The sequence below is a fragment of the Lissotriton helveticus genome, chromosome 1_1, assembly GCF_964261635.1.
Source record: "Lissotriton helveticus chromosome 1_1, aLisHel1.1, whole genome shotgun sequence".
In the NCBI taxonomy this organism is placed as follows: Eukaryota; Metazoa; Chordata; class Amphibia; order Caudata; family Salamandridae; genus Lissotriton; species Lissotriton helveticus.
In genome coordinates this window covers 497,067,699-497,085,920 of record NC_136057.1, presented here as the reverse complement: position 1 = coordinate 497,085,920, position 18,222 = coordinate 497,067,699, and the positions used below count along the sequence as shown (strand labels likewise).

The window sequence follows — 18,222 nt, the reverse complement described above, 5'->3', positions numbered from 1 at the left end:
GGAATTGCTCCCATACTTATGTCTATACTCCTTCTACCCCCGCACCATTGGTGGCATCGCAAGGTACATATTTTATCTGTCATGACAAAGCTTATACATGGCTTCCCCAATACTTCTCGGGGATGTGTTATATAGCTTTTCTCCTCCCTCCTACATATACTGCTCCTGCTGATTATCATAAAAAGAGAGTTGCTAGAGGAGTTGTAGATTCGGAAGATACAGCAGGGCAAGAAGGACGGGGATTTTGTCAAAGGGTTTCTTCCCTTTTGGGGTCCGATGGCCAATAGCAAAAATATCAGACAGTTGGTCCGCGTGGTTGATGCCACAATCAATGTTACTTCCGGAGCATTAAAGAATTTGACTGCCGAGCTTCAGGCGGATCGACTTATGACTTTACAGAATAGAATGGTTTTAGACATAGTCCTTGCAGATAAAGGAGGAGTCTGTAAACTGATTGGATCTAGTTGTTGCATTTATATTCCTGATAATGCCCCTACAGTATACCAAGCCATCTCTAAGTTACATGTCATCTCTGAGTCTATTCACCAAGATACTGGAGATTGGTCTGTGATGGGATGGTTTTGGGGACTATTGTCCACTTTGGGATGGAAAGTGCTAACTTTCCTTGGAATGATTTTAGCAATCGTCTTTTCTTGTTGTCTTTGTCTACAGTGTGGTCCAGCCATTTGTGGACTCTGTGCCACAATCTGTGTCTCCAAACCAGTAGCACAGCAGACGGAACACATTAAGATGATGGTGCAACAACATCTCAATGACCTCATGACCATTGATATCGACTCAGACTAACATGGGTTCCTTTGTGCATTGCCTGAGTATGGCAAAAGGAGGGTCTGAAGTTACGTTGTTTTCGGCCCCACTTCGCTACAGTATTTTGTGTTTAGCCGCCATTTTTATGTTGCCTCACTCAGGCAGCACGGCTAACGCGGTAAAATGGTCTTTCTGCCCTTTTCAGCTGCTCCATGTCTTTTCCCATTAAAGAACAACCTTTGTCCTTGTGTGCGATACTGATGTCAGGGTCTGGCCGAGTTCGCAAAGCCTTGTCTAGACTGATTAATCCATGTCTTACTCCACTGTTTGGGTCCCACCATTCTTCTCTACCTTATCTTATTTAACTGGCCTTCACTATTCTCTTCGTGTGTTCTCTTGTTACATAGCCCTTCTTTTGAAGCATTCTACACATGTTTTGCCACCTGCAAATTGAATTACGGGCACTAGTGTTGATTAACCTGAGGGGAGGAGAGCACACGGGGTCTGAAAGGAGGGTGTGTTTTAGACATCCGATAGCTTGTTTTCGAACTATTCCTATTTGTCAGTTTTGTGTATATTGGGAGTTGTCATTGTAAACTTGTGCTGTATAATAGACTGTGCGCCACGGATTGAAGTGGCAGTCTCTTGAGAACCTACCTGTGTGGTACTTCTTAGATAACTGTACTTAGCTGCAGCTAATAAAACTACTTTTCTACGCCTAACAGAGTGTCTCGTGTCTCTGTCGGTCGAGGCAGGTGAACTCGGAGATCCTAGGCGTGCCCTGCGTCGCCTGGCCCATAAGGTCAGGTTCTCCAAGGAGAGCCATGCTCTTTTGTGTTCTTCAGAGGGGTTCTGCGATTCTGAAAAGATCACTAAGCACATCTCAGGAGCTGATATGGTAATCGTAAATAATTGGAATGCAGGCCTTTCTAATGATTTGAAAGGCATTTTTCAGTGAGCCTGACATTCAGGTGTGATCCTCTAGTCACTGCTATGGCCTCTGATGGCTATTAACTTCCATGCTAATGACATGGTCAGCTCGTCATGGACTGCCCATTCAATTCAATGGAAATTACAGTAAAATCCTTGAAGTGCCTTAGCACTAAAGGGGCAACCCCTTTAGTGCTAAGGCACTTCAAGGATTTTACTGTAATTTCCATTGAAATGAATGGGCAGTCCATGACGAGCTGACCTTGTCATTAGCATGGAAGTGGTTGTCACTTCCAGACTGCTTCATAAACCAAGGGCAGGACAGCAGAGGGGCCAATTCAAAGGAGGCAATGCCAACGACTCAGTCACTGAATAAAATCTGTCAGAAATTCGTTATCAAAAGGGGAGCTTGAAACTTCCAAAAATATCAAACTCTAGAAGTTCAGCATGACTTCTGCTTGTTGTGACCAGGACTGAGGTACTAAGTTCTGCTAGCCTCCCTACTGGGTGAGAGGTCATTTCCTAGGAGATTCAATACAACTGGAGCACCAACATCTGCCTGCCAAGATCAGAGTACCTTGTAAGGAGGAGGAGAGTGCCTGGAGGGAGTGAAGTTCAGCGGTGATCCTATTGAGTGGATTCCTGAGGCAGAGTGTGATATTCTGAGTCTGCATAGATGTCCCTTCTACCGATCCGATCAGGCCGTCAACCCGAGAGCTGCTATTTGTGACCCCTATATGCAAGGCAGGTGCCAAAGGTGAAGACGGAGGACCATAGCACTGATCAGGCTGACCACCCGAGCGCTGCGGTTGCGACCCCTGTATGCCAGCTGGGGCACCACTGTGGCAAGAAGCAGGCCCATGCAGCATTGTGACCAGAGGGAGGCACACCCTTGTGTGTGGTGTTGTGTCCCTGTATACCAAGTAGAGGGTGCGTGAAGATAAGGGCTGGTATCCTGGTGCACAGCTGTGGGAACAACATATTGTTACCCATGCAATGTTGTGAACCAAAGGGGCCATTGGCTGGAGTGCACTGTTCGTGCCCTCCCCCCGTATTCCAGGCAGGGGCTTCGGTGAAGAGAAGGCTCATCGTGTTGGTGCAGGCTATGAGAAGAAAGAGGGCCATCACTGCCATGCAACGTTGTGCCCCAAATGGGTTGTCGCCTGTAGTACAATGTTTATGACCCTGTATGATAGGACAGGGTTGTTGCCCTGGAGCATATAGGCTAGAGCAGCTTAGCAGGTTGTGACTTTCAAAAGAAGAGCGTCTATTCAATCACCTGGACCGGAAGTACTCAAGACCGGACATCAGACTCCGTAATATTTCCAGGTCTAGTACATGGGTGCCCACTGAATTGGTGTCCTGCTGAAGAGCGGTCAGTTTGCTGTTAATGTCGAACCCAAGAGCTTCTAAGGAGGAGGTCAAATCCATCTTCGGCTCTTCTCTCAGTTACCGCTTGTAGTCTTGCAGAGAGGCTAGCAGGTCCTCCTTCATGAGTGCCATGTTGTTGCCAGTGCTTGCCACAAGCAGGGAGTCCTGTGATTCCGCTGGTGCAAAGCAGCTGGAAATCCTATTTGCCTGGGTTTTCTTAGGCAACATAAAGGCTGCAGTCCGTTGGAAAAGGCCACTAGAAAGTGCCCTCTGTGTTGATTAGGCTGAGGAGTCTCACTGCAGCGAGACCCGGTCCCCAGCCAGTGATCTTGTTAGATCGATCTTTATTTATTTATTTATTTATGCGTTTTTATATAGCGCGGACTTTACCCGAAGGTGTCAGAGCGCTTCACAATAGGAACAGAACTGAAACATGAGAACATTATAAGTGAGCAAAATACAAAAGCAAACGTTACATTAAATGAAGCAAAAATGACAATCGTGAGCCAACAAAATACAAGAGGTAGCAAACGGTGCATTACAAAAGTGACAATCGTGAGCCAACAAAATACAAGAGGTAGCAAACGGTGCATTGCAGGAGGAAAAAGTGACGTGTGCAGGTTACAAAAGCGTACAAAATAAACATAGAGGTATAATACTGCAATATGTGGAGGACACTCAAGCACAAGAACAAACGTTACGTAGGCACTGGTGGCACTTGTGGAGGTATCCAAAACAAACAAAAGTAAGAGGTAGAAAACAGTGTGTTACAAGAGAAAGTGACGGGTGCATGTTACACAAGAGTCCCAACCACAGGTAGAAGGATAATACTGCAATAAATGGCAGACTCTCAAACCACAAGAACACACTGGGAAGACACTTCCATAGTCATGTTAAGTAGATTTTTCAATAATTGAAGGGCTTCCTTCAGATAATAGAGAGGGCATGGATTACATTTGGAAGTGTCTTTGAAGGAGGAGAACTTTGAGGTCCTTTTTGAAGGCCTAGGAGGAGGTGGTGGTCCGGAGCTGTGGCGGAAGTGAGTTCTAGATTCTCACTGCGCTGCCTGAAAAGGATTGGGCCATCGATCTTTCCTTCTTGAAAGTGGGAGGTTCAAGCAGTAGATTTTCCGCATTTCGTGATGGTCTAGAGCCTCCAGAGAGTTTCAGTTTATTCGCCAGGTAGCGCGGAGAGGAGGAGTGCAAGGCTTTGTGGGTGATGCAGGCAGTCTTGTAGATAGCTCTAGCCTCGATGGGAAGCCAGCGGAGGGAGGATAACATGGGAGTGATGTGGTCGCTTCTTTTGGCCCCATATATGAAACGAGCTGCTGAATGTAGAACAGACTTAAGGGGGGATAGGTGGGATTTGGGGAGGCCAGTCAGAAGAGAATTGCAGTAGTCCAGTCTGGAGAGGACCAGCGATTGGACCAGGGTTTTAAGGTCATGCTCCGGGAAGAAGCGACGAATCCCCCAAAGAAGGCACAGTTGGTATCGGGCAGACTTTGCAATTGAATTAATGTGGGAGAGTAGATTGAGTTTTGTGTCGAGTATGACACCAAAGGATTTTGCGCTGTCGACAATGATGGGTTTATTGTTCAGCAGATTCATCTGGTCCATCCATGATTGAACCGGGGGAGGAGAAAGTGAGGAGGAGAGGAGGAGGAATTCAGTTTTGGAGGGGTTCAGAATCAGTTGATGTGTTGACATCCAGTTATGAATGGAGTCGAGGGTAGAGCTTAGGACAGAGAGATCGTGAGTGGAGGTAACCTTGAGGTAGATTTGAGTGTCGTCAGCGTAGAGATGATAGTTGACCCCAGATTTACTTAGGAGATTTCCCAGAGGTTCCAAATAGAGGTTGAATAATGTGGGTGCAAGAATAGAGCCTTGGGGAACACCTTGACCCACCGCCAAAGGAGATGAAAGACTGTCCGCTATTTTGATCATTTGGGATCTATCAGAAAGGAAAGAAGCAAACCATTTAAGCACAGTCCCCTCCATGCCCATTCTCTGTTGAAGAGTGTTGAGGAGGGTGTTGTGATTAACAGTGTCAAAGGCTGCCGAAAGGTCAAGGAGAATTGAAGACAAGACCCCCCAGAGTCTAGTATTCGCAGCGCGTTATCGATCACTTGCAGCAGGGCAGTTTCAGTGCTGCAGTTTTGGATGAAGCCGGACTGAAAATTGCCTTCCCGCAGCCTTGAGGGGGGCCAGGTCACGCTTGCCCTCTCCAAAAAGGCGACCGTTCCCTCACAAGTGGTCTGTGGCAGACGTGCCCACAGTGTCGCACAGGGGGCACACCGTTTCAGTAGAGTACTGGGCTGTTGTGGTTGCTGATGTTGCCAGTTTCCATGGAGCTTTCAAATACTGTGGGTGCCGTCTCTCATCATGTCACACAGATGAACAACATTTCGGTGACAACACTGGCCCAGTTTATTGATTGTGCTGTGTGCAGCCTGTCTAGGTTATGCCTCTATTCTTGTTACCCTAGGTTAATCGAAGTTTCTGTGGTGTGTGCAGGGGCCCTGCTTCTCCAGACTTCTATTCCATACCCCTCACAGATGATATCAGTACCTCCAGCCCTTCCCTTGAAGGTCCAGCCACGTCATATGTTGTTGCTGCACAGTGGCTCCCTCTCAGATCCGGTAGGCAGCACATCAGGGTATCTCCACATTAAAATCAGGCAGCCTCCTTCCCAGCTATGAGGGAATTGCCACGGCCGGAGATTCCAGTCCCGCTCCTCCGCCCTATCGCTGCCCTGTATGCCACCGGTGCCCCCTCCAGGCCTCTAGACTGTTGGCACTGACTGGGTGTCCTGCTGCAAGGTGGCTCCAACTCGTGCCCGCGGGGTGGCATGTTGTGGCTCCGCCATGTTAAAGTCAGGCAGAGGGCTCCCTTGTCATGTGAGCTCCTTTGCAGCCTGGGGTCATATAGCCGCTCCTTCATCTCTTTACCGCCCGCCTGCCACCGGTATTCCATCCTCTCGACCCCTAGAGTGCCAGCACCACCAGGGTAACCCCTGCTAAGGCGGTAAGTTCCCAAAGAATTGATCGATGGTTATCTCCATATCAGCAGGCCGCCACGTACCTCAATGCCGGTATTGTTGACCCTTGGAGGCCCTTTACCTCGTCATCGTTGTTTCACTGCTTCTGGGGTCTCTCCATGGTGTTTTGTAGGCGCAAGGTGGTTCTCAGCTCAGTCTGGGTGCGAGATAGGGTCTCTGGGTGCTGTCATCAGACCACTTTACTTAACTTGCTGTTATACTGTGGTGGAGCCCTAGTGGATCACATGCACTCGGCCATCATGGCTGGCCACGCCCCCGGTTACTTCTTTTAATTGCAAATATTTTTCTGCTGAGCAAAGAACCACAAATTCAATTTAGCATTTTCAGTTACGCTACAGCTCAATACAAGCAAACAAAAGGAATGCTAAGAAAGCAATCGTTTAAAATTGTAAAAAAAAAGACTGCACAATAGACACCAACACACAATTACAACTGTAAAGCAGTTTTCACTGCCAAAGGCAGTCTCGGTGTGTTATTGTTACCAGATACATGGCAGCTAAAGAAAAATGTACAACAAAGAAGGAACAAAAGATACTTACTAAGAAATTATAAGGTGAAAAATGATTCCAAGTCACTCTCTCGACCTGTCCGCTAAATCGCCAGGTCCGATGGGCTTCTTGTGGACTTCTGCAGTCATAGAGTATAGCAGACCTAAAGAAATTAAAAGATTTAATTTTATATATGAGTATTCTCACTGTGTGGTTATGAATGGGCTGATACATTACAAATGAAGCAAGAGATGGAATCAGTGACATGATTAGTCATACAGCAGTACAACATTAAATCACGTATGCATAGAAATGGGGCACAAATGAAAAAGTATGTCCAAATACATATTAACATTGAATTTATATAGTGAGGCATGGAGCAGAGTTGTTCCAGATTTTGAAGCACATCATGGCTGCATATCAGTCCAGAGTTTTTCAATAAACAGCTTGCTAGAATCAGCTGCAAGCATTACGACCAAATCAGTGAGGTATTTTTGACAGTAGGATCAGGATTGTATTTTTATTTTCTTTCTGTTAAATAAGTTTCTTCTTATTTAGTTGGAGTGAGGTAGGAGGTAATCGATAGCAATGTATCTTTCCCCACCTTGGATTTTTGTCTTTCTTTAATGTTTTACCACAGAAGAGGTACAAAATATTAAAGGCAAAAGGTATTATAAATAATAGAAGAGGTCTGGTTACGGCCTCTAAAACGTCTTGCAAGTTTTACTAAACCGATCGGTCTAGTAAAGGAAATAATTTACGAAACCAAACAGTACTACAGAGCCTGATAAACACATTACTTACCTTCAGTAAAAATATTTCTGGTGGATACTCTATCTAACCACAGATTCCTCACCTTGTAGATAGATACCACAGAAGTACCTCCCCGATGGTGGGTCTGTGGAATGACTGAGATCAGATGACTCAGAGAGCAGGCAAAATGCCCCTCGATGGACCGAACTGCTGAATCAGTAGTGGTTTTTGAACATATGTACTATACATGCTAGCACTGTGGTAGCAGCCTTAGCTATGGGGAAACAAGCCTGTAGGTCTTCTGGAGGCGCCTGCTTAGCACATCCATATGCAGAGAACAATCCATCAGGAGATGGTCTGCTTCTGCGCTGCCTTGCCCTTATTTACCCCACAGGAATCTACAAAGAGCTGATCATCCACTCAATGCTTTTGGTGCAATAAATGTAGAAGCTTAGCTCCCTCTTAGAGGTGAACAATGAAGTCTCTCTCTTCCTTCTTATAGGGTTAAGGTGGGGCAAAGAATGAAAGAAGGGTGATGAAATGGAGTAACCACTTTTGGTAAAAAGAAAGCTTGGTTCCTCAACATGAACTTATCGGGAAAGAATGTTGTATAAGTACAGTTGACAGAAATAGCCTGCAGTTTGATTACATGCCTAGCCAATTTGATGGCAATAAGAAAGACTGTTTTTAATGTCAGGAGTCCTAATGGACAATGTGTGCAATGGTTCAGAGGAAATGGGCATAAAAAAACAGAGAACTAGGTTCAAGTCACACTATGGAATCACAAAGGGTGTTGAGGAAACAAATGCAAACCTTTCAAAAATCTAATGAAAACAGGTGATTTAAATGAAGAAGGCTCATCTAGCATCCGCAAAAAAGCTGACCAATAGCTTTCAACCCTGGCTAAAGCAAGTCCTTTCTGGGTCAGGGACAAAACTTAGGACAACTTAGTTGGAAATGGATCAATTTGTCGGGAGCTGCACTAAGCCACAATTTTATCCCATTGAATCGCATACACCATTTCTGTGGAGAGACAGCTAGACACCAAGATGACATCAACGACTTCAAGTAGAAGGTCCAAGAAGGTCAACTGTTGCTGCTCAATTTCCAAGCATGGAGATGTAAAATGTGTTAACCCAGAGGCATTTCTCTGCCCTGCTGTTACGATAAACGATCCTCCCAAAGCGGCAGCTTGATTGGAGGATAGATGCTCATGCCCAGGAGTTCAAGACCACACTATCCTGGCCCAACCCGGTGCCACGAGGATGCCTTGAACCCAGTCATTCCAGATCTTCGCAATTCAAGGCAGGAGAGGCAGCGGTGGGATGGAATTCAGGAGTCCCGAGCTCCAACTATAGATGGAATGTGTCCCCGATAAGAGTAGCCTTGGAAACTCCAACACGCAAAAGTGCTGACATGTACTTGGCCAGATTAACTGCCATACATAACCAGAATAATTGCCATTCATGATTCGCTACGCCTTGGCGGCTCAGTTAGTCCGCCCGGACATCTAGACACCGCGCCAGTTGGTTCACCAACAGAGAAAATCCCTAGCAACGCAGCCACTTTCAGAGGAGTAAGGCTTACTGGCACAGGACCCAAGACCCACCCTGCCCTACTTGTTGCAGTACCAGAAGGTTTTGTCCGTAGGCACCTACACTAGCCTTCTCTGATAGTAGGCAGGAAAGCATTCAAATCCAAGCAAATCGCCATTCAACTCCACAAAACTGATGTGAAGTTGAGCCTTTGCTGGAGACCTGAGATCCCTGATCTCCACCTCTACCAGATGGTCTCCCCAACTCAGAAGGGATAAAAAATTTCTGCAAAGGAGTTAGATGTGACTGACAGATTGAGAGAGAACCCTAATGATGTAAGGTGGTTGACAACAGCCTGGAGCGAATCTACCTTCAATACTCAGTCTTCAAGGTAGGGGAAGACTGGTATCGCTGACTTCTAACCCTTCATTAAACACCCAAGGAGCACTGGTGAGGCCAAAAGGGGCACCGTGACCAGAAAATGCTCCAAGCTCACAGTTAACAGAAGGTAGCTCCTGTGGGCCTGCAGAATGGAGGGATGGAGATATGGAGATAAACACGTTGAGCAGGTCCAATGCCACCATCCAAGCCTCCAGGATCCATGGCAGACAGAACTTGGACTAGTGTGAGCCTTGTGAATTTGACCTTCTGACTGAAGAAGTCAAGGAGGAGCAGATTTAATATAGGATGAATGGGAAAATCCTTTTTCAGCACTAAGTAGCAGGAGTACACCCAGTACCAACTTCCAAGGCCAGAGCCCTCTCTATGGCCCCTTTGGCCAAAAGGGCCTGCACTTCCTATTGCAAGACAATCAGGTAATGCTTCATCAGCCGTCTGATGTTCCTTCTCAAAACCCCTTTCAGAGGGCCAGGGGGCAAAAAGGACTTACTGAACCCAACCGTTATCTGAAGCCTTTTAGGCCTGATGTCCAGGGGACCAACCTACTATGGCTCCTGAGTAACTGGGCTAAGTACTACTCCTTTCACCACTTGTTTCTCAGTGCTAGTGCATGTTGAGTAGTCCAAGACTCTTCAAGGGGGAAGTAGGTGTGAGGCATACACAGGCACAAAGTAGAAACAGAAATAATTTGATTATCCAGCCAAATACTTACTTTTATGAAACTGTAGTATTTTAATGGAAGCACACAAAGCAGAGGCAACACACTAAATAATAACCACAGTCTCTTACGGTCGGCACCCTAGAGTCATTCTGGGCAGTATTATGGAGTCCATCCATTCCCTTTTAGAAATGCTGATTATTCCCCATTCAATATAGGAAACTCCTAGATGTGGCCCATGGTAATCCCCACGCAACAAAGTCTATGTTTTGCCTCATGAATACTCTAACAGTGCTACAACCTAAGTTTGTGCAAGTCCCCAGCTGGCATCAAATAGTCATACCTGACCCAATGACAGCTGGTATGTGATTTGTTCTACTGAAGATGAGGGTCTGCAACCTGTTGTGGTCTCACCTTGGTGACAAGTTGGACCTTCTTTTATCTCCAAAAAGCCCACATCATGTCAGATGTCTTCCTCCGCTGCTACTCACAATCAGTAAATGATCCTCACAGCAACCTGGGCACGTAGATCTATGGCAACAGCCATGCTTCTACTGTGCCCCTTCAGGCAGATGGTGGTTGCGAACTTGTAATGCACAAGGGAGACGGCCCTTACTAGACAGTGGCCCCCTCCAGGTAGATAGGGTCACAGCAAAGGTCCTGATCAGACAGCGTGTCTCAGACTTCACTCACCGGGATCTATTCAGCCGATCCCAACTGGTCCTAGTTTCCGCCAGGCGCTCTTCTCCTCACAGGATCCACTGGTCTTTGCAGGCACGCAGAAGGCGAGTGTACGAGGCTCAGGGCCAGTGTTCTTGACTTCCTGAATGACTGCATCTCACCTAACAGGGAGACTAGCAGTACTTGGTCCCTAGTCCTAGTCCCAGAAGCTATACATCTTGGTGATTTTCTTCCCTGAATGAAAAGTGCTTTTGAGCCACTTGTGGGCCTCCTTTGAAGAGCTCTCTCCTCTACAATGCCATTTGTCAAAGGGACACTCAGCCTACAGCACATGACAAGGGATCATACCTGGCTATCAGCCTCCACAAAAAAAAAGCCTCATAAATGTTAAAAGCCTCAAGTCTTCCTATGAAGATTTCCTGGCCCAACCATACCCGGATAATAAGCACAGGCTCCACAGAACAGTAACTGTCCATGCAGGTGACTGTTCCATCTCAAAAGTGGCGGAAGGTTGTTGGAATGGAAAGAAACGGAAGGGCATAGCCCTGATGTACTATTTGGAGTAAGAAGACGTAAGGGACAGTTATGAAGGGGCTCACAGGGAGCGCACATCAGAAAGTCAAGACAAGATTTAAGTCCCACTGAGGCATTATGAAGGGCACTGGTGAAAACGTGTGCGTAATGCCTTTAAGGAAACGGCTAACAACCGAGGACTTAAAAAGAGAAGGCTGATCTGGAAGCCGTAGAAAGGCAGAGATGGCCGAAAGATAACCTTTGATAGTGCCCATAGCAGAGCCCTGCAGGGCCAAAGATAGAAGGAACAGAAGGACCTCAGAAAGAGGGGCAGAAAGGGGATCCACAGTCTTAGCTGTGCACCATGCCACAAATCTGTTCCACATACAGGCGGATACCGTTTTGGTGGAAGGACACCTGGCTGCCTAAATGACATCACAGACTTTGGGAGGAAGATCGAAAGGTGTCAACTGTCGCCGCTCAATCTCCACGCATGGAGGTGGAGGCTGGACAGGTTCGGGTGGAGGATCCCCCTCTGCTGCTGCGACAGAAGATCCTACCGAAGAGGCAGACGGATCGGGGGATCGATTCTCATACTGAGTAGCTCGGGATACCAAACTCTTCGAGCCCAGTCCGGAGCCACAAGAATCACTTGGGCCCGCTAGTGCCTGATATTTTTCAGTACTCTGGGCAGAAGTGGTATAGGCGGAAAGGCGTACAACAGACCGCAGCTCCACTCGCGACGAAAAGAGTCTCCGAGCGAGTGCCGCATTGGAAATTCGCGCAGAACTGATGACATTGCGCGTTCTCTTCGGTGGAGAATAGATCTAATCAAGGCTCTCCCCACTGCAGAAAGAGACCTTGCACCACGTCCGAGCTCCGACGCCATTCGTGATCCATCAAGCACCGGCAACGGAGTTCGTCCGCCCTGGCGTTCAGAGAACCTGCCAGGTGTTCATCCACCAAGGTAATTCCTTGATGTTCCAGCCATGTCCAGAGGTGCAGAGCCTCCTGACAAAGGGCCTAGGACCCCACCCCACTCCGCCCTGCTTGTTGCAATACCACATGGCGGTGGTGTTGTCCTTGAACACCTGCACCACACTTCCCCAGACTGAGGGAAGGAATGCCTTCAGTGCAAGTCGGATCGCCCACAGCTCCAGAAGGTTGATATGGAGCTGGGACTCGCCGGAGACCAGAGGCATCTGATCTTCGCCTCTCCCATGTGGCCTCCCCATCCCAGTTGGGAGGCATCCGTCACCACTGTGTGCTCCGGTTGGGGAAGGGATCTGCCAATAACCCAATCGCGATTCGTGAGCCACCACTGCAACTCTCGTGCAGCACCCTCCGAGACCTGGATGTGATCGGACAGGTTGCCCTGATGCTGTGCCCACTGGAACTTCAGGTCCCACAGCAAAGCCTGCATATGCCACCTTGCATGTGTCACCAGCAGGATGCAGGAGGCCATCAAGCCCAGAAGCCGGAGGGTCATCCTGACTGAAACCCGGGATAGAGGCTGAAAGAGCGGAATCATTGCCTGAATATCCTGGACTCGCTGCTCGGGAGGATAAACCCGAAACAGTGTTGAATCCAGAACTGCTCCGATGAAAGGGATCTTCTGAGAGGGACTTAGGTGCGACTTCGGCACGTTGATGGAGAACCCCAGCAAATTCAGGAGGTCGGCCAAAGTCTGGAGGTGGGTGATGACTGCCTGGGGCGAGTTTGCCTTCAACAGACAGACATCGAGGTAGGGGAAGACTGACACTCCTGACCTGCGCAGATGAGCCGCGACCACCGCCATCACCTTCGTGAATACTCGGGGGCACTGGTAAGGTCGAAGGGGAGCACGGCAAACTGAAAATGCTCCTGGCCTACCGTGAATCGCAGGTAGCGCCGGTGGGCCGGCAGGACGGGGATGTGAAAATAGGCGTCTTGCAAGTCCAACGCCCCCATCCAGTCTCCAGGGCAGCCAGGACCTGAGCCAGAGTCAGCATCTTGAACTTCTCCTTCCGGAGGAGGCGATTTACGTCCCGGAGGTCCAAGATGGGGCGCAGGCCCCCCATTGTCCTTCTTGGGGACCAGGAAGTAGTGGGAATAACAACCACTCCCTACTTCCTGATCGGGAACGCACTCGAAGGCCCCCTTGGCCAGGAGCGCCGTGACTTCCTGACGGAGAAGAGCCAAATGATCCCCCGACATTCGGTGGTACCAAGGTGGCATGGCTGGAGGGGAGGACAGAAAGGGGAGGGAGTAACCATGGCAGATTATCTGCAGCACCCACTTGTCTGAGGTAATCTTGCGCCAGTGGTGGAGGTGGTGTCGTACCCTGCCACCCACCGGCGTGGGGTGCTCCCTGAAGCTCGAATTAGGAAGGCTTAGAGGTGGAAGCAGCGGGGGTGGAGGTGGACTGACCCGCTCGATGGTTACCAGACCCGCCCCTGTGGAAGTCACGTCCGCGGCCATGCTGGGGCTGGTTCTTCACAGGCTTAGTGGAGGAGCGTTCTTGGGTGTTCTTACCCTGGCCACGAAAGGAACGAAACCCAGACGTGGCAGAGCTCTTTGTGGAAAGACCAAAAGACTTGGCCGTGGCCCGCAAATCTTTAAAGCGCTCCAGGGCATTGTCAGCCTTGTCGCCAAAGAGGCGGGAGCCATCAAAAGGCATGTCCATGAGCGAGCTCTGGACATCGGGCAAAAACCCGGTAGATCGCAACCAGGCATGGCGTCGCAACACCACAGTCGTGGAAATCGCCCTGCCCAACGAATCAGCGGTGCCCAGACCACACCTGATGGTAAACTTCGCCGCATCCTTGCCCTCCGCAACCGTTCAGGACAGGACAGCCTGGACATCATCAGAACACTGAGGCAAGACCTCGGCTACCGAATCCCACACCGCTTGTGAATAACGACCCAACAAGCAGGCGGTGTTAACCGACCGCAAACCCAAGCTGTCAGAGGAAAACAACCTCTTGTCATATTGGTGCAGCCATTTAGAGTCCTTATCTGGCACTCTGCGATTTTGAGGCCTGAATGACCAGGCTCTCAGGCGTGGGGTGAGTGGTCAAGAAGGCAGGATCACCAGGTGCTGGTCGATGACGCCTAGCGACTTTCTTATCCAGCGGCGCAACCAAGTGCCCAAGAGGACTTCAGAAAGGGCCTCATTGAAAGGGAGCAGCGGTTCCGATGATGTGGACGCCGCCTGGCGCACCTCTGTAAGGAGGTTGGTCTTAGGGGCCACTGTGGGGAGGTCGAGGTGGAGAGCCTCCGCAGCTCGACGTAACACCATAGTGTAGGAGGCGCCATCCTCCATAGTAGGCGGAGGGGAGGCAAACCCAAGGTCACATTGCCGCGCAGGGGGGTTCTCGGTGCCGTCCCAGTCCTCATCTGGCTCTGGTGTAGAAGGAGCCGGCCGCGGCAGCAGGACCGGAGCCGGAGAGGGGGGCCAGCCAAGGCCGCGCTGGAGCCGCATCTCAATGGGGATCCCAGGCCGGAACAAAATGGTCCGGAAACCGGGGCAGGGGCGGGATAAACGGCACCCAGTGCGGTGCCTGTGGCGGTGCTGGTGCCGGAGACATGGTCAGCGCCGGGGCTGGAGCCAGCGGCGCTGCACCTTGTGGTGCCAGAGCCAAGGGCGCTGGATCCAGTGGCTCCGAGGCTGGCGTGAGAGGGCAAGAGCCCGAGGCCTAAAAAGGCGGTCCATGGCAGCAAGAAACTCTTGCATCTGTTTGGGAGTCGCCGACTGACCGGGGTATGGCGGGTAGGCCTCAAGACTCCCAGGCTCCGGAGGAGCCGTAGGGGCAGAGCCCCTGTCCCCCTCATACGCCTCCGAGGAGCGAAAAGGGGATGTTGGAGAGCGAACACGCTTATTCAACTTCTTTTTATGGTGTCGCTTACCGGAATCTGAAGGTGAAGACTTCGAGCCCGAGGAGCGAAGGTTCCGGTCCCGCGAACGGCCCCTAGACCCGGAGCGGCAGTGAGAGGAGTGCCAGTCCTCCAACAGCTTCCGGCGGCGCTCCGGCAAGGCCTTCGGGGCCATGGCTCAACAGTCCCGGGAGTCATGGTCGGTCTCCAGGCAGTAGAGGCAGACATCATGTGGGTCCCCACCGACATATTACGGCAGCACGACCCACAGGACTTGAAGCCGGGCATCCCTACGTGCACCAGGAGACAAGAGAAGGAGACAATAAGTCTCAAAAAGTTGTCAAAAAAATGACCGTGGTACGTGCTCTGCGCTGAAAAAGAAAGAAATGACGTCAGTGCGCATGGGTGGCGCTCAAGTACTCTCCGTGACATCATCGTGGCGCCTACGACGCCAGTGACGGACGCGGAGCCGCAGGACGCCACCTACTGGCGTCCAGAGGTACTGCTAAGCAGAAAAACGTTCCGGATCCAGTCTGATGCCTGGGGATATTCTAAAGGTAAGGAATCTATCACTAATGTGTCTCTTTCAGATGTTGTCATTATCCGAACCAGTGCCGGAAAAAATGCAAAGTCTGGGCCCTACAGTGAGGTGAGCGCTAAGTATCAAAATCTTCTGTCGAAGTTGTGATGGATTGCACCTGCAATCGTAAAGTGCATCTGGGTTTAAATCCTCCTCTGGCATCTCTGTAAATGGAACTGGCATAGCAGGTGGCACTGGAACCGAAGTCGGCATCGAACATCTTTGCACAAGCAGCAAGCAATTCCCAGGGAAGTGCTTGCTAAGTTTTATCAATACCAACAATTTCAAAGTAATAACACGTCACAACCCGATGCATGTTTGATCAGAACAGACGGCACTGAGGGCAGGTCCACTTATAGAGGGCCGACTGGAGGGCCAGTCACAGACATCTGTTTGTAACAGTCCCTACACAGCTCGAAATCTGGTGTAGAAATTCTGAGGGGAAAAATATAAGTATTAGCACTGGATCTGCATCTGAAGGTGTGGAAAGAAAAATAACTGATGTCAGCGTGCATTATTGGTGCTTATATGTGACACTGTTCATCCCTTCTTTAGCGGAATGACATTGGTGGGAGGGCGGGCATGATGCCAGCTATGAGCATGCATGCAGGAGTACTGGTTTAAAGTTTCTGGATCCAGTCTGAGGCCTAGGGAATGTTCACAAGGTGAGGAATCTGAAGTTAGAAGTATCCATTAGAAATAACATTTTTACATGAATGCGGGATACACTGACAACAATTGTCAGGTTTACAACTATCAAAGGCCTTCACAATGGGGACTTGTTGGAAATGGGAACTGAAGAGCCAAACCAGAATAGCCACTGAGCTGTCTGCAATATGCAACACTCTCAATAGAGTAAAAATAACTCAAAACCACTTACCAAACTGCATCAACTGCTGAAAGTTCTACAGAAACAAACTTTTCATACTTACACTGAGTAAAACAGCTATGCCACTGACCACACAGGAAAGATCTCTTCTGGGCCCCATTCATGGTGTTAACCTCCAAAATGTTTCCTACAATTCAATACCTTTTGATGGAATGTTAATTGACCAGAGTACCAAAGGTACCTTTCTTCAGGGTTACCTCAGACTTTTCGCATTTTTCTGGACCCTGTTTTTGCTGGCTTTAGGACTCTGTGCACTTTACTACTGCGAAACAATAGAAAGTGTTTCTCCTTCCTTTCTAAAGTAAGTGTGATATCAACTAAAATCAATAGAACATATAAAGTATGGCTAAAGCACCCAAGAGGGTATCCAGGTGCTGAGAATCCTGCTGCTTAGGGAGGCTTCAGTTGAACAGCGAGGTTGTGAGAGTCCTTTCCTGAATTTCAGCAGAGTGGATGAGGTTCAAGGTAAAGGGGGAGGTCGTTTAAGAACTTCGCAGTGAGGTAGGAGAAGGAGCGTCCTCCACTGTTGCTTCAGCGGATGCGGGCGGGGAGGTGAGGGAGGGGGAGGGAGGAAGAGAGCAGGTGTTTGGAGGGTTGTTTGAAATTCTGGCATTAGTTAATGTATGCTGGCCCATGGTTGTGCAGGGCCTTCGCAGGTGTGGATCAGCATCTTGAATTGACACCTCTTCTGAATGGGGAGCCAGTGGAGCTTCTTGAGGCGGAGGTGAAGTGGATTTGCTTTGGAAGGTCAACGAGGAGTCTGGCTGCTGAATTCTGTAGGGTCTGCAGTCTCTTCATGAGGTGCAAGGTGATTCTCATGTAGAGTGTGTTGCCGTAGTCTAGGCAGCTGGTGACTAGGACTTGAGAGATGGTTTGTATGGTGTTGACAGGGGATTCATTTGAAGATGATATGGAGGAGGCAAAGAGCAAAGAAGCAGGTGGCGGTGACTGCATTGATCTAGCTTTTTATGGTGAGCTTGCTGTCCAGGATGATGCCAAGGTTGCAGGCATGGTCTGTTGGAGTGGGTGAGGTTCCTAGTTCGGAAGACCACCAAGCCTCATTCCTCGAGGCGTGCTGTTCCCGAAAATCAGCACTTCTGTTTTGTCTTTGTTGAGTTTTAGGCAGTTGTCTTTCATACAGTTGATAACACTCATCATGCACCTGCTGAAACTGGCCATCGTGGTGCAGGGGTCTTCTAATAGCGAGGGGATATGCTGGGTGTGTGTGACATAGGATATGATGTTTAGTCCATGAGTTCTGACGATGTTAACCAAGGGGGTCATGTAGGTGTTGAACAGTGTAGGGCTGAGGCTCGAGCCTTGAGAAACGCCACATGTGGTGTTCTTAGGTTCCAAGGTGAAAGGTGGTAGGCGGATTCCCTGGGTTCTTCCGGTGAGGTATACATTGGAACACCCTACTGGACCTATTTATTTTCCCTGCAAGTCAATTGTAGAAAGTGTCTAAAGTGCAACTATGACATAGAATATTAACTGTCTTAAGTGGGCTATAGTGTATAACTACAGCACCGCATAACACAACAGAACAAAAAATATATGACTGTGCCAAGCACAACTGAGGCCGAGTAGCCTACAGTTTAAATGCACTGCCGTGACACATGGTAGGGGAAACTGCTTTTGCCCTGTATGAAAAGTCTATTTTGATATATTCATAAATCACACCTAAAGTGTGCCTTGTAAGCCCACAGGGCACACTAATAATGGAGTTTGTGTACTACACTAGTTCA

The 18,222-nt window shown here is 49.1% G+C and overlaps 1 protein-coding gene across 2 annotated transcripts in view; it reads right to left on the bottom strand.

Moving 5' to 3' along the window:
- PWP1 (PWP1 homolog, endonuclein) overlaps positions 1–18,222 on the bottom strand; it is a 460,981-nt gene that overhangs the window by 126,932 nt on the left and 315,827 nt on the right. For both annotated transcript variants that reach the window (XM_078673945.1, XM_078673946.1), the window contains exon 11: positions 6,666–6,777. In XM_078673945.1, coding sequence (XP_078530071.1) covers positions 6,666–6,777 — 112 coding nt within the window. The remainder of the gene's footprint in view (positions 1–6,665; positions 6,778–18,222) is intronic.